Consider the following 14,041-nt stretch of genomic DNA (forward strand, 5'->3'; position numbering starts at 1 on the left):
CCTTGCGGTTTTCTAGATCTCTGTTTGTTGATGTTCTATAGGATGCTTCTATACTATGCTAGTATAGTTTGCTAACGTGTCGCGCACCTGTGTGACAAGGGTCAGATTTCTGTCCACTGGACATAAAGATAGACGCTCCCTATAGAAGGACAGCAAGCAGAGATCTAGAAAACCAGGAGGAATTGATACAGAAAGTATATTGCAAAATTGTATAACTTTCCTTAGTTCATAAAATAAAACTTATTTGCTGAAATGGGAACACCCCTTTAATGTTGGAGGGAAATATGATATCAGTGAGACATGGCTGGACAGTAGCTATGATTGGGCTGTTACTATAGATGGGTGGAGTCTTTTTAAAAAGGGGGAGGGGCTTGTTTATAGGTGAATTCTTGCCTCAAGCCCGTCCTGCGAGATGACATCGGTGACGCAAATGAAAATGTGGAGTCCCTATGGGTGGAGATAAGGGGATGAAATATTACTAGGAGTTTGTTATAAGGCTCCAAATATAATGGAGGCAGCAGAGAAAAAGTGAACATAGGGGACTTCAATTACCCCAATATTGACTGGGGGGCAGAAACTGCAGGTCCTTTAAAGGTAGCAGGTTCTTGTCAACAACAAAAGTCCTGGAGCCAACAAGGGAGGAGGGGCACTGCTGGACCTTATCCTAACCAATACAACGGACAGGGTAACACAAATACAGGTTGGGGGGAACTTAGGTAAAAGTGACCACAAAATCATCACAAAATGTTATATTCTGCTTTACTAAGAAGGTTAGTAGATGGAGCAACAAACACTCTGAACTTCAGGAGGGCAAATTTTCAGCAGCTAAAGGAGGATTTTATAGGCATAATCTGGGAAAATGTTCTGAAAGACAAAAGCGCTCAAAAAAATGGGACATTTTCACAAATATTCTAAAAAAGGCCTGGGATAAACACATACCATATGGGAAAAAGCATAACAGAAACAAGTAAAAGCCAATGTGGTAACTAGAACTGTAAGGCGAGCAATAAGCGAGAAAGATAAGGTGTAGCGTTGAGGCGTTAAAGGATTATAAATTCTGTAAAAAAACAGATAATAGCGTAGGGGTACAGGAATAGCGTAGGGGTCATGGTGGAAGGAGATCAGGAAAATCCCCTGGTGGAAGACACGATGAGGAATAATGTAAATTCTCTTTGGAATGTCAACAGTTTAACCCAGGAAGAGGTACAGCGCTGCCCCACATGCACTAAGATAGACAAATCACCGAGGCCAGATGGCAAAAACCCCCGGGTTCAACATGAAGACAGACCATTATTTTTAATATTTGATGATTGCTTAAAGACTGGTTCTGTTCCACAGGTTGGCGCATAGCAAATGTGGTATAAACATCCAAAAAAGGATCAAAAAGCGATCCTGGAAACTACAGACCTGTGAGTCTAACTTCTGTGGTGGGGAAAATATTTGAGGGGTTAGAGATCCTATCATGGAGCATCTCACTGTACATATGCGGGATCGCTCCTGTCTAATTGGCTTATATGAGGAGGTAAGTTTCAGACTGGACCTGGGAGAGGTTGGGGCAACTTTTGCACAGCATTTGATACAGTGCCGCATAAAAGGTTGGTACATAAAATGAGACTGCTGGGACTAGGCGAAAATCTGTGTATTTGGGTAACCAATTGGTTACGCATAAAAAAATTTGCATATACCTGCTATAAAGTTTTCTAAAAGATACTCGGGACGTGAGGATTAGCCCAAAAGAGGGCTATCCTCAATTCCCATTCATCCACCTACCACCCCTTCTACCTTTATAGGTAGAATTGGGGTGGTAGGTGCCCTTTAAGAGGCCTTAACTTAGTAAATCCGGAGTGACGGGTGCCAGTCTTAATATATTTCCCCCTATGCGTGAAACACACAGGTATTAGGAACATGAAACCTGTCAAGAATGTGAATAATGTCATTAAATCCTAGAGAGAAAATTACTGTTTCAAGGGAAAATCTATATATATACATATGATCTTGATTCAGTACAGGGATTACAAACCTTGTAATATGCCTAAGTGAAGTCAGTGCTAACACCAGGTAACCCTAAGGAGCTTAGCTATATACATTAATCTACAGAGAGGCAAAAAGGAAACACCTGCCACCGAAACTTGAAAAACCAGTAAATGTTCACATGACATAAGTCTTGTTGTGCCTTGGGCAGTGAAGAATTTTAATTGAAAGGAGTTTCAGAGCATTGTAAAATTCCTACTCTGTCTTCTACAAAGAATTTATAAACTACGAAGGTATTAGAAAGCGAGAAATTATATATTAGAGAATAGCGCACATAGCAGGTGACCCATTCACTAACATTACAAATCATATCGGCGCTCATTTATAAGTGTCCGAATTGCGTACTTTCGTCAGGTTTCCCGACGAGTGGGGAAGTGACACATGCAGGATATCAGGGGCACGATCTTAGTGTCTCCCCGCACAGCGCATTATACACGGACAATGCACTTACATGCACCAGGAAGAAAAAAGTGAACTCCAGGGACCTGAGCGGGGAAGTGACACATGCAGGATATCAGGTGCACGATCTTAGTGACTCCCCGCACAGCGCATTATACACGGACAATGCACTTACATGCACCAGGAAGAAGAAGGTGAACTCTGGGGACCTGAGCGGGGAAGCGACACATGCAGGATATCGGGTGCAGGATCTTAGTGACTCCCCGCACCGCGCATTATACATGGACAATGCACTTACATGCACCAGGAAGAAGAAGGTGAACTCTGGGGACCTGAGCGGGGAAGCGACACATGCAGGATATCAGGGGCACAATCTTAGTGACTCCCCGCACAGCACATTATACATGGACAATGCACTTACATGCACCGAGAAGAAGGTGAACTCCGGGGACCTGAGCGGGGAAGTGACACATGCAGGATATCGGGTGCAGGATCTTAGTGACTCCCAGCACAGCGCATTATACACGGACAATGCACTTACATGCATCAAGAAGAAGGTGAACTCCGGGGACCTTAGCGGGGAAGCGACACATGCAGGATATCGGGCGTACAATCTGAGTGACTCCCCGCACAGCGCATTATACACGGACAATGCACTTACATGCACCGAGAAGAAGGTGAACTCCGGGGACCTGGGCGGGGAAGTGACACATGCAGGATATCGGGTGCAGGATCGTAGTGACTCCCAGCACAGCGCATTATACACGGACAATGCACTAACATGCACCAGGAAGAAGAAGGTGAACTCCGGGGACCTGAGCGGGGAAGCGACACATGCAGGATATCGGGCGCAGGATCTTAGTGACTCCCCGCACAGCGCATTATACACGGACAATGCACTTACATGCATCAAGAAGAAGGTGAACTCCGGGGACCTTAGCGGGGAAGCGACACATGCAGGATATCGGGCGTACAATCTTAGTGACTCCCCGCACAGCGCATTATACACGGACAATGCACTTACATGCACCAGGAAGAAGAAGGTGAACTCCAGGGACCTGAGCGGGGAAGCGACACATGCAGGATATCGGGCGCGCGATCTTAGTGACTCCCCGCACAGCGCATTATACACGGACAATGCACTTACATGCACCAAGAAGAAGGTGAACTCCGGGGACCTGAGCAGGGAAGCGACACATGCAGGATATCGGGTGCACGATCTTAGTGACTCCCCGCACAGCACATTATACACGGACAATGCACTTACATGCACCAGGAAGAAGAAGGTGAACTCCAGGGACCTGAGCGGGGAAGTGACACATTGCAGGATATCGGGCGCACAATCTTAGTGACTCCCCGTACAGCACATTATACACGGACAATGCACTTACATGCACCAGGAAGAAGGTGAACTCTGGGGACCTGAGCAGGGAAGCGACACATGCAGGATATCGGGTGCACGATCTTAGTGACTCCCCGCACAGCGCATTATACACGGACAATGCACTTACATGCACCAGGAAGAAGAAGGTGCACTCCAGGGACCTGAGCGGGGAGGGGACACATGCAGGATATCGGGTGCACGATCTTAGTGTCCCCGGAGTTCACCTTCTTCTTCCTGGTGCATGTAAGTGCATTGTCCGTGTATAATGCGCTGTGCGGGGAGTCACTAAGATCGTGCACCCGATATCCTGCATGTGTCGCTTCCCCGCTCAGGTCCCCGGAGTTCACCTTCTTCTTCCTGGTGCATGTAAGTGCATTGTCCGTGTATAATGCGCTGTGCGGGGAATCACTAAGATCGTGCGCCCGATATCCTGCATGTGTCGCTTCCCCCGCTGAGGCGTGCGCCAAAAACCCGGGGCAATTCAGGGCAAAATGAAAAAAAAAACGCAAAACCCGATGATAATGCGTCCGGCGGACCCTTAGTAAATGTGCCCCATTGTCTCCTAGATATTTACACACTATAAGGAGGGAATTCAATTCATAGTGTTGTGTGGTCTGTTTTTTTTTTTTTTTTTGGGCTCACAAATTGTTATTACAAATTTATTAGACTGGGATTTTACTCCCAAATAGATCGCAAAACTCCAGTCCTTGTCCATGTTTATAGGACTGTGTTCATACAGAGCACTTTCCACATTTGTCACCGCATAAGATGAATGAATAAATCTCTCTAATACATATAGGGAAACCCATGCGTCTGCAAATGTTACAGAAATATTTTACATTCACAACTTACATTACATCTGCACCTTACAAGGGGTTAAGGAAGCAGAGGGTAGGTAACTTTCAGCCAATCAGGAGGTTGTTGTGGCTCCACGCCCCTCCACATGCTCCAAGGACACAGGGAGTCACTGGCAGGAAAGAACTGGATGTGTAAAAACAACCCCCCCCCCTGTATGTGATGAGGGTCTGCCCAGGCTCAGGGTGACATTACTACTGTTTATAAGCAAAAAGCGTCACCTGGAGCGTGTGGCTGTCACATTTAGAGTCACATGGTTGTCATTTCTGAAGACATCCACTTCTGACACGCAACTGCACAACTATTTAAACTTTTCACATAGAGCTAAGCAAACAAATCTAACCCAACAAACAACATTAAATGTTGTTCAATACCTACTTTTGTGTTGTTTTTTTTAATTATTTGCTTTTTTTTTGCTCAATTTCTAATAACTAGAGATGAGCGGAGACGGACGGAAAAATAAAACACAGCATGTACATTATTAGTAAAAGGTAAGCAAAAATAATCTTACTGCTTATCTGCAGTGTTTACCTGCGCTGGCTTCATGTATTTTTAGAATATATCAAAATGACTTGATGCTGAGGTCAGTGGAGTTAATATTGGTTCAAATCTATCATGTGCGAAACGCCACTTGCTTTACATTTAGTATTCTGGGACACGTAGGAACATGTACAACTATTTCCAGCTGCTCCCCCTCCACCAGTATAGTAAGCGGATTCATAACTGCATCACTTTTACATCCATTTACTCTACATATTAGATTTTTATTACCAACAAACACAAAAATGAGGTGGATTTATTACATTCTTTCCTTTTTTGTTTGCACTTATGTTTGTGGCACATTGGTGGATTTTGCAACTTTTCCCCCCGTCCACCAAAGTTTGCTACAAATGAGTTTTCTTGTGTTGCGCCTGAACTATGGGGAGGAATTCGGATGTTTTAAAAACCCACTTATTTTTGCACATAAAACTCTTCTCCCCTGATGACTTATGAGGGGATCAGAATTGCTAGTCTGTGCTGAAAAAACAATTATAACATGCAGGACCTTGAGAAAGCTGGATTGCATGCTGCTTACAGTTCATAAACACATTGCATAGAGCTGCCTGCAATGTCCAGACAGGACTAATCAACCTGAGTTGAGTTCTGCTTGTCAGGCACAACACAGTGATTACATCATTCTCTGGTGCAGTGCATAACTAATGTGAGAGAAAAAGCGCTGAGTCAGGCAAAGGAGCAACCCAGCTTCATTATCATAATTTTATAATTGTTTTTTTAGCAAAACCATTCAGCACAGGGATTAAAAAAGATATGTTTCTGCATCAGTATAGCTTCAGCATTCTCAAGGTAAGTTTGGTTAATAATGCATCAAATCAAATGGTAGATTTCCTTTAAATCCATTAATCGGGTTGGCCACTTATTTACATACGTTGCCAATGTGCCTTTACTGCCTTAATAACAATCCCTGTATGTTCATCAAGTGATTCAGCATTACCAAACTCTCTGTGGATCTTTGTTTACACGTCTGAGCTCTGATGAATAGGAGGAGCTGTAGCAGGAAAGTTATGACTCATCCTGTTTCCCCCACCTCTCTGTGTCAGTAAAATAGATTCTCTCAATCTCTTTCAGTTAAGGCTCATTCACATGACTGTCGGGGGAACAAATGTAGGGCTGCAAGCTTTTGGCCGTACATATGTCCCCCATAGACGGCTATGGCGCACAAGCTTAGTACAGTGAGCGCTCAACCCCAACTCCGCTCTGGTGCGCCGATGTGTTAGTGTCAATGTAGCCTTATTGTAGATATAAAACCACTGGCAACTTTAAATACAGAGATTAACCTTTTATGCGCCACTGTATCAAATGCCTTGGAAAAGTTCAGATACACAACATCCATAGCCTCCCCCAGGTCCAGTCTAGAACTTATCTACTCGTAAGCCCATGGTGATACTGGGTTATAAGGTTTCGTACTGTGAGATACTGCAGGATAGCATCTCTAACAAACCACTCAAATATTTTCCCCACATGAGAAGTTACACTCACAGGTCTGTAGTTTCCAGGATCGCTTTTAGATCCTTTTTTTTCACAGGGTTGATTCAAAGAAAGACAAAACACCTATGATACCAATCATACTATTAAAGGAAATCTACCATTTGTTTGTATGCATTGTGAACCAAACATACCTTAAGGATGCTGTAGCTACACTCATGCAGAAACATATCTTGTTTAATCCCTGGTCCGAGTGGTTTTGCTCATAAAAACAATTATAAAATTCAGGAGCTTGGGAAAGCTGGGTTTGCCAAGATGCTTACATAAACATATCACACAGAGCTTCCTGAACTGAGACAGGACTAATCATTGTGAGCTGGATGACTCATACACAACAGCTGGGGGATGGAGCAGCAATTGATTACTTCTGCCTGTCAGGGACAACACAGTATTCTGGGATTATGCTGGGCAAGACAAGGCTGGAGCAGCGCATAAGGTTAAGAGGAGAGCACCGGAGCAGCCACGAAACAGGGATCACTGAAGCTACAGCCTTCTCAAGATATGTTTCCATCACAATGCACAAAAACAAATGGTAGAAACCTACCATTTGATTTCATGCATTATGAAGAAAACATACCGTAAGAATGCTGTAGCTACACTGATGCAGGAACAATTCCTGAGCTGAGTGGTTTTGCTGAAAAAACAATAATAACATTCAGGACCTTGGGAAAGCTGGGTCAGTATGGCTGTCTCGATCAACACATTACACAAGGGAGCTTGGAATTACAAATGGAAGTTAGTCAAGACATGACTAATGAACCTGAGCTGGATCACTCATACACAGCAGCTGGGGGATGGTGCAGCAATTGATTATTCTGTCTGGCAGGAAGACAACTGCAGGAGATGAAGATGCAATCAGAGAGAAACTCTCCTGCTATGAGAAGCAGCAAAGCAAGCGCCAGAGCAGACATAGAAGTGTCAGAGCTTCATTATCATAATGTTATATCTGTTTTATCAGCAAAACCACTCAGCACAGGGATTAACCAAGATATGATCCTGCATCAGTGTAGCTACAGCGTTCTCAAGGTATGTTTGCTTCATAATGAATCAAATCCTTTAAATAATCTATGGATCAACCATTCACCTCCGGACTTCCAATTACTAGAACGTGTAGCAAGAACTCTAACAGATCTGCCATGACACAACATTCCTTCTTTGATTAATTTTAACCCTGAATAACAGTTTGTAATGAAAAATCTACCCCTTTTTCTAAATGCTGTATTTCACAGATGATCTCTTTTTCTATATAGATGTCTCATCTATCTGGAATCTATGTCCCCTGATTCTTTGGAACAGTTCTCAGATTCTAGATCCAAGGTGTGATCTAACAAAGTGTCGGACTGGCCCACCAGAGTACCAAAAGATCCTCTGCTGGACCCAGGCTCTAACCCAATTCTGGACCCTAGAGTTCCTCCGCTCATTGGAGGTAGCAATAACATTGCATCTCATACGAACTAATGTCCTGAGCAAAAAGTTTCTCTAATCTTCAGCGCTACCAAGATCAGGAGCGTTGTCTTATGATGAAAGAGAAAAAGAGCTTGACTATTTTCAGAGTAAACAAAACTGATAATGTCAAGCAAAGTCTGTAAATATCGCCTCAACAACTCCGAAAGTGAAGCTCCAGCAGGGAGCCGGAGCAGAGGGAAGAGTGTGTGAGCCAACCAGCTACTCAATTATATGAGATAGACTGGACTTTCAGTAAGAAAACTTATGCTCACTGCTCCACTAGTATGTGTCAGCAGCCTGTACTCTGCGGAAGCGATGCAAGGATTACTAAATACAGAGATAGAACATGGATTACACCACCTGTCAGCAACTCATTTATAATGGCATCCACCACTTCCCGAGGAGATGGGGTAAAGCCCTATAAGTCATTCCTATTTTTCTACATAGAAATGAATACATCTCATGGTACATTACCATTTCCACACATTCTCTTATATAAATATACCTATGTAGCCTTATTTAGGCGTGTAATCAATCCCTTTTTTATTAGTTGTGGCTGGGAATCTCCCATCAGAATCCATCATGGTAAACCAGAGACACTTACTCATGCATCCAGGCAACGTGACTGTGGTATCTTCTTATAAGTGTTATCCATGGTCACCTTCCTTCAAAAACTTTTTTTTAAATTAAATAATACTAATAAGCCTGAAGGGCTACAAGGGTGGCTCCCAGAGCCCCTCCGTGCTGTAGATTCACAGGCTGTTTCGCTGTTTTTTTGTTCCTGCTTTGTTGGTAGTCACAGCTAGGCTTATAGAAGAATCTCGCCCCTCATTTTTTGGCCCTAAAGGGTTAATTCTTCCATAAGCTGTCCTCATTTACGTGCTTGTCCTGTTTACTAGGGAATGGAATTGGGGTTTTTTTTCATGTTCTAGAATGGATCTTTTTTTCTGAAAATCTAATCTATTTAAAGTTGAATGAATGTGTGTGTGTATGTGCACCGGCAGGTTTACAGTCACCAAAACGGTGTAGTCAGTGGGGTAACTAGAAGCTGATAGGCCCCAGTGCAAAGTGCCAGGCCCCCGACTATAATGTATGGTTTATAGTAATATGCTTCTCATATGGGCCCAGGGGCGACTGCAACCTCTGCACCCCCTAAAATTACGCAGTAAATTGGTTGCAGTAAAAGAAGCAAAGGAGAAGGGAAGAGCTGCCATTTCTGAAGCCAGGGAAGAAGGAGAAGGGCCCACTGCCATTGACGTCTTTCGGAAGGGAATAACCAGGCTATATTAAGAGAATGGGGGCGTGCGTGGATCACAAGATGGCAGAGCCAAGTGGCGCTCCAGATTTTATAAAGTTATTTTCAGAAGAATTCTACCATTCCAGAACATGAAACAGGACGAGCAGGTAAGTGAGGACAGTCTACCTCTGATGGTAGATGTCCTTTGAGTCACCGGAGTCATTAAAAAGAGTCAAGTTACATGACAGGCATCACAATGGCATGAATAAGTACTTACTGTTAGAGATGTGAAGGTCAAGCAGATGCCTCCAAATCCATTCAGAGACAGAGCAAGAAATATGACCGGGGCCAAAACTGTACAAAAACATGGAAATATGGATGGAAAAGAGTCACACACAACATATTCTTAATAAGATAAGAATGTCTGACGACGGGTGTATCTATGGTGTCAAACATATAAAGATGAAAAAATCTTCATTGAGTAACATGACAATATGACAAGTCGTAGGAGAATTTCCGAATGACAGAAAACGGAAATTACTTTCAAATATGAAGCCACTAAAGAGGCGACACATTGTCATACAGGAATGTAATAACTATGTAACAATGTCACGCTCTAAACTGTTACCTACAGCAACAGGGAGACAATGTACGGCACAACGTAGCAGTAACTAGTCATGTGGGCGGTATTACCATAATTCTATATGAAGCCCTGGTCGTAGTTGAAGGGCTTCATATGTCATGGCAGGTTCCCTTTGAAGGTTGTTTCTCCTTCATATATGCCCGTTGTCTACAATACAATTTTTGTTTCTAGAACAGGAGGAGCAAATTGTTCTGGGGCACATTTACTAAGAACAGTGCAGTGTGTACTATGTGCAGTTACCTGTGTAGTGTGCAGGGGGCGCCAGATTCACAATTTCTGGTGCACGATCTACATGAATCTGGTGTTCCCTGCATAGCTCCGACAGAGGGCACAACTTGTTTTTGGTGCACCTTTAACATGGGCCGTGCAACACAATTCTGTCAGACTTTGCATGTCTGGGGGCTAACGTTATTACTCCTCCCCTGTTACCTTATGACATCCTCCCCTCCTACAGGACGTGGGGGTTTATATGGTTGATGACTCAATGTAAACTCCCTCTTTTAGGCGACACTCAAGCTGTCCCTCCCTCCCTATGTTATTAAGATGTTATGTCATTTTGTAATGTTTTTCCTTTATATTTTATAGTTAGTTTCAAGTCACAGCAGGTGGAATGGAGGGAGATGTGAGATGGTGCTTGCTCGGTTGGCCGACTTGCCAGCTGGGCATACAGCATCCAGAACTCAAAAACGTGATTCTATTCCAAGTGCCTGATTTTAGATATTACGGGTTAATATATAAAATAAATAAAGCTGTGACCTAATTTTCCACCCAGCAGGGAGTGTCTGTCATATTTTGGAAGTAACTTATATAGTTAAAGCCAGGAGAGCCGGCTCATCTTAGCAGAGCTGAGGACATTGTATACAGTGTGCTATCTGTATGTAGCATGTTGTAGAGCTGATCAGATTTCACATAGTGTTGCTTGCCGTCCGAGAAATGCTCTCGTTTATGTGAAAGTAGCCGAACATGAAGAAAGTTTTGATAAATAACATACAGCCCTTCCCTGTTCATGTTTTTACCCACAACATGTGTTGGACTGTTTATGAGCAGCTTTTACTTCTATGCAGGGGTGGCAGAATATAATTTATGTGAAATAAATATAAAATAAAATAAACCATATATACATACCAGTTGGATCATATCCAGAAAGAGCGATCAGGGCACACGAAAGTGCAAAGCAGAAGCTGCGATAAATCAGAAAAATAATCACATAAAACACAACTTTCACTTTGGAACATTAATCCTAGTGGTACTACTTCTTAAGGGCAAAGCAAACACCTTGAAACTGCAGTGTAATGTGCAATAAACATGATATAGAGCAGGAGGAGCTGAATAGATTGTACATATAGTCCTATCGGAAAGCTACATGCTATAGAACATGTTATAGAAGAGCAAATTGTACATAGTATCATATGGGCATCAGGCCCTGTCGAACATGAATTTGGAGGTCCTATAGACTCAGTGGAGTAGATACAATTGAAAAAGATTTCTATCCACTGATAGGTCCTACGTCCTCCTCCCAACATCCCCTACTTAAGTCAGGGAATCTTTCCAGAATGAGGTCCGGTATATACTGATACACTACACAGATGACTCCGGATGAATCTAATCCCTTCTCAATAATGTGAATCATTTTATTCTTAGATATTACTTTCTCCTTCTCCCCTGTGCAATCAGATCTACAGGTGTGTTGAACTTGGAGAAAAGTAAAATATTCCATAGAGGGCAATTCAAGGTTGCACTGCAGCTTTTGAGCCCATCAGATAAAAAGAGGTCTGACACCCTTCATACCTGTTTCTGCTTCCACCTATGGACTCCTCCAGGGAGGAGAAGACTTGGAAGCTGAGAACTATCCCACAATGGGGAGTATTGTGAGAATCCCTGAATGCCCTGCATGTCCCTGACTATCCACCAAACCTTATGAAGTAGAGTTAGTTCTCTTCCACACTTGCGTTGCAGATGACGTCAGAGTGTGATCAGGGAGCGATCAGGATTTGGTCAGTGAAAAACGGACATTTTTCATCAGTACAATCAGTTTTCGGTCAGAGTTTGTTAAGTGTCTCAGTTTTTCACACACGTTTTTTTGGTGTTTTCGATGCAATTTCAATGCATTTTTCACACGCAGATAACGCAGGACCGAGGTCTATCTTTTCTACGGCAATTGGTCAGTGAAAAACGCATTGGACTTGCCTGTGTCTCAGAGTGCAATGCGTTTTTGATGTATCTCCATAGACTTGTATGGTGCGTTTTTCACGCGCGTGACTTGCAAAAGTAGAGCATGCTGAGATTTAAACGTGCATTAAAAAAACGCATGTGTGTGAAAAAAATGCAAGTCTGAAAAAAAACATTGAATAAAATGGGGCTTATTTACTAAGGGTCCCACGGCCACATTTTCGACGCATTTTCGCACTTTCACACGACACAAATTGGGGGGGGGCATGGACGATCCGACGGATTCAGACTGAACACAGGTTTTAACAATTCAAATTGTGTCGCAAGACATGCACTTACATGCACCGGGAAGAAGAAGGTGAACTCCGGGGACCTGAGCGGGGAAGTGGCACATGCAGGATATCGGACGCACAATCTTGTTGAATCGCGGAAGACTTCATCCTCGCCGGACAACGCACCCCTGGGATTGCACAGGGACCGGGTAAGTAAATGTGCCCCAATGGGTCAGAGTGCAATGCAAGTTCTGCCCGTCAAAAGCACGCGCAGAACACGCACGGGAAAAACGCAAATGTGAAAGAGGCCTAAGTTGTAGACATTTCTTTAATACACTGGAAGCATTTTCCAAAGCAGGCAGCTCATACTTACCTTCCCACCAACCTCAGTGGACGAGGTCCATATTTATCCATCAGAATTCCTAATGGCAGGGTTGCTGCACTCAACAGGAAAGAACCAATGGTGAAACCCAAGTTCAGCATCGCTTCCTGTTCTTTACAAGAAAGCCAGGGCTTAGGTAAGGAGTCATTTGTGGGCGTTGATTCGGTTGTAGACATAGGTGAGGAATCAGATGAGTTCGGTTCTGGAAAATAAATGGGATAACACAAATCACTTACAGCACGTGAAGATATTTCTAAGCACTAGCTAAAACAGAGTATATCTTCTAAATCTCCCCTATGCAAGTTATGGTGCATCTTTTGACTAGTGCAGTTTTTGAGGGTGACAGGTCCTCTTTAACCTCTACAAAGCACTGGGGGTAGGTTTACTTTGTGCCTCCAAATTACTAGTCCTTGCCCTCATCGTCTCAGCCTTGTAGCACTGCAATATTCTTCTCTGTGGTCTCCCAGCTAACTCTCTAGCACCACCACAAATTATCCTTATTGCTCTCCTAATCCATCTTTCCTTTCCCTTCTCCTTTGCCTCTTCTTTGAGCAAGTCTCTCCAATGGTTACCCGTGCACAACCAATTTAGTTTAACATACTAAAATACTGATGGACTTACATGCCGTCCAAAACATTTTGCTCCATTTATCTCAGATACTAATTAACCTGGAAAATGCACATATAGGGGCAGATTTACTTACCCGGTCCTGTCGCAATCCAGCGGCGCGTTCTCTTTGGAGGATTTGGGTCTTCCGGCGATTCAGTAAGGTCGTGCACCCGATGTCCACCAGGTGTCGCTGCTGCGCTGAAGTCCGTCGGAGTTCACTGGAGTTCACCAAGCTATCCTGGGTGCAGGTAAGTGCGTGTCAAGCGATACTTTTTTTTTAAAAAAAATATGTCGGTTTTTCCGAATCCGTCGGGTTTTCTTACAGCCACGCCCCCGATTTACGTCGCATGCATGCCAGTGCCGAAGTGCCACAATCCGATCGCGTGTGCCAAAAAACCCAGGGCAATTCATGGAAAATTGGCACAAAACTGTAATATTCGGGTAACCCAACTGAAAAACGTGATTCATGCCCTTAGTAAATGACCCCCAATATCTCAATTTCTCACAAGACCTTCTGCTTCACTCTATTACCATCTGCTCTCCTCACAGCCGATCAGTAGCAGATTATACT

At 43.5% G+C, this 14,041-nt stretch overlaps 1 protein-coding gene across 4 annotated transcripts in view; it reads right to left on the bottom strand.

Annotated features, from left to right (window-relative positions):
* The window catches only part of SLC43A1 (solute carrier family 43 member 1), a 44,715-nt gene that overhangs the window by 20,382 nt on the left and 10,292 nt on the right, over positions 1–14,041 (bottom strand). For all 4 annotated transcript variants that reach the window (XM_072130298.1, XM_072130301.1, XM_072130299.1 and 1 more), the window contains exons 3-5: positions 12,853–13,063; positions 11,164–11,219; positions 9,673–9,749 (exon numbers count right to left, since the gene is read on the bottom strand). In XM_072130298.1, coding sequence (XP_071986399.1) covers positions 9,673–9,749; positions 11,164–11,219; positions 12,853–13,063 — 344 coding nt within the window. The remainder of the gene's footprint in view (positions 1–9,672; positions 9,750–11,163; positions 11,220–12,852; positions 13,064–14,041) is intronic.

The sequence above is a fragment of the Engystomops pustulosus genome, chromosome 11 (assembly GCF_040894005.1).
Source record: "Engystomops pustulosus chromosome 11, aEngPut4.maternal, whole genome shotgun sequence".
NCBI classification, from domain to species: Eukaryota; Metazoa; Chordata; class Amphibia; order Anura; family Leptodactylidae; genus Engystomops; species Engystomops pustulosus.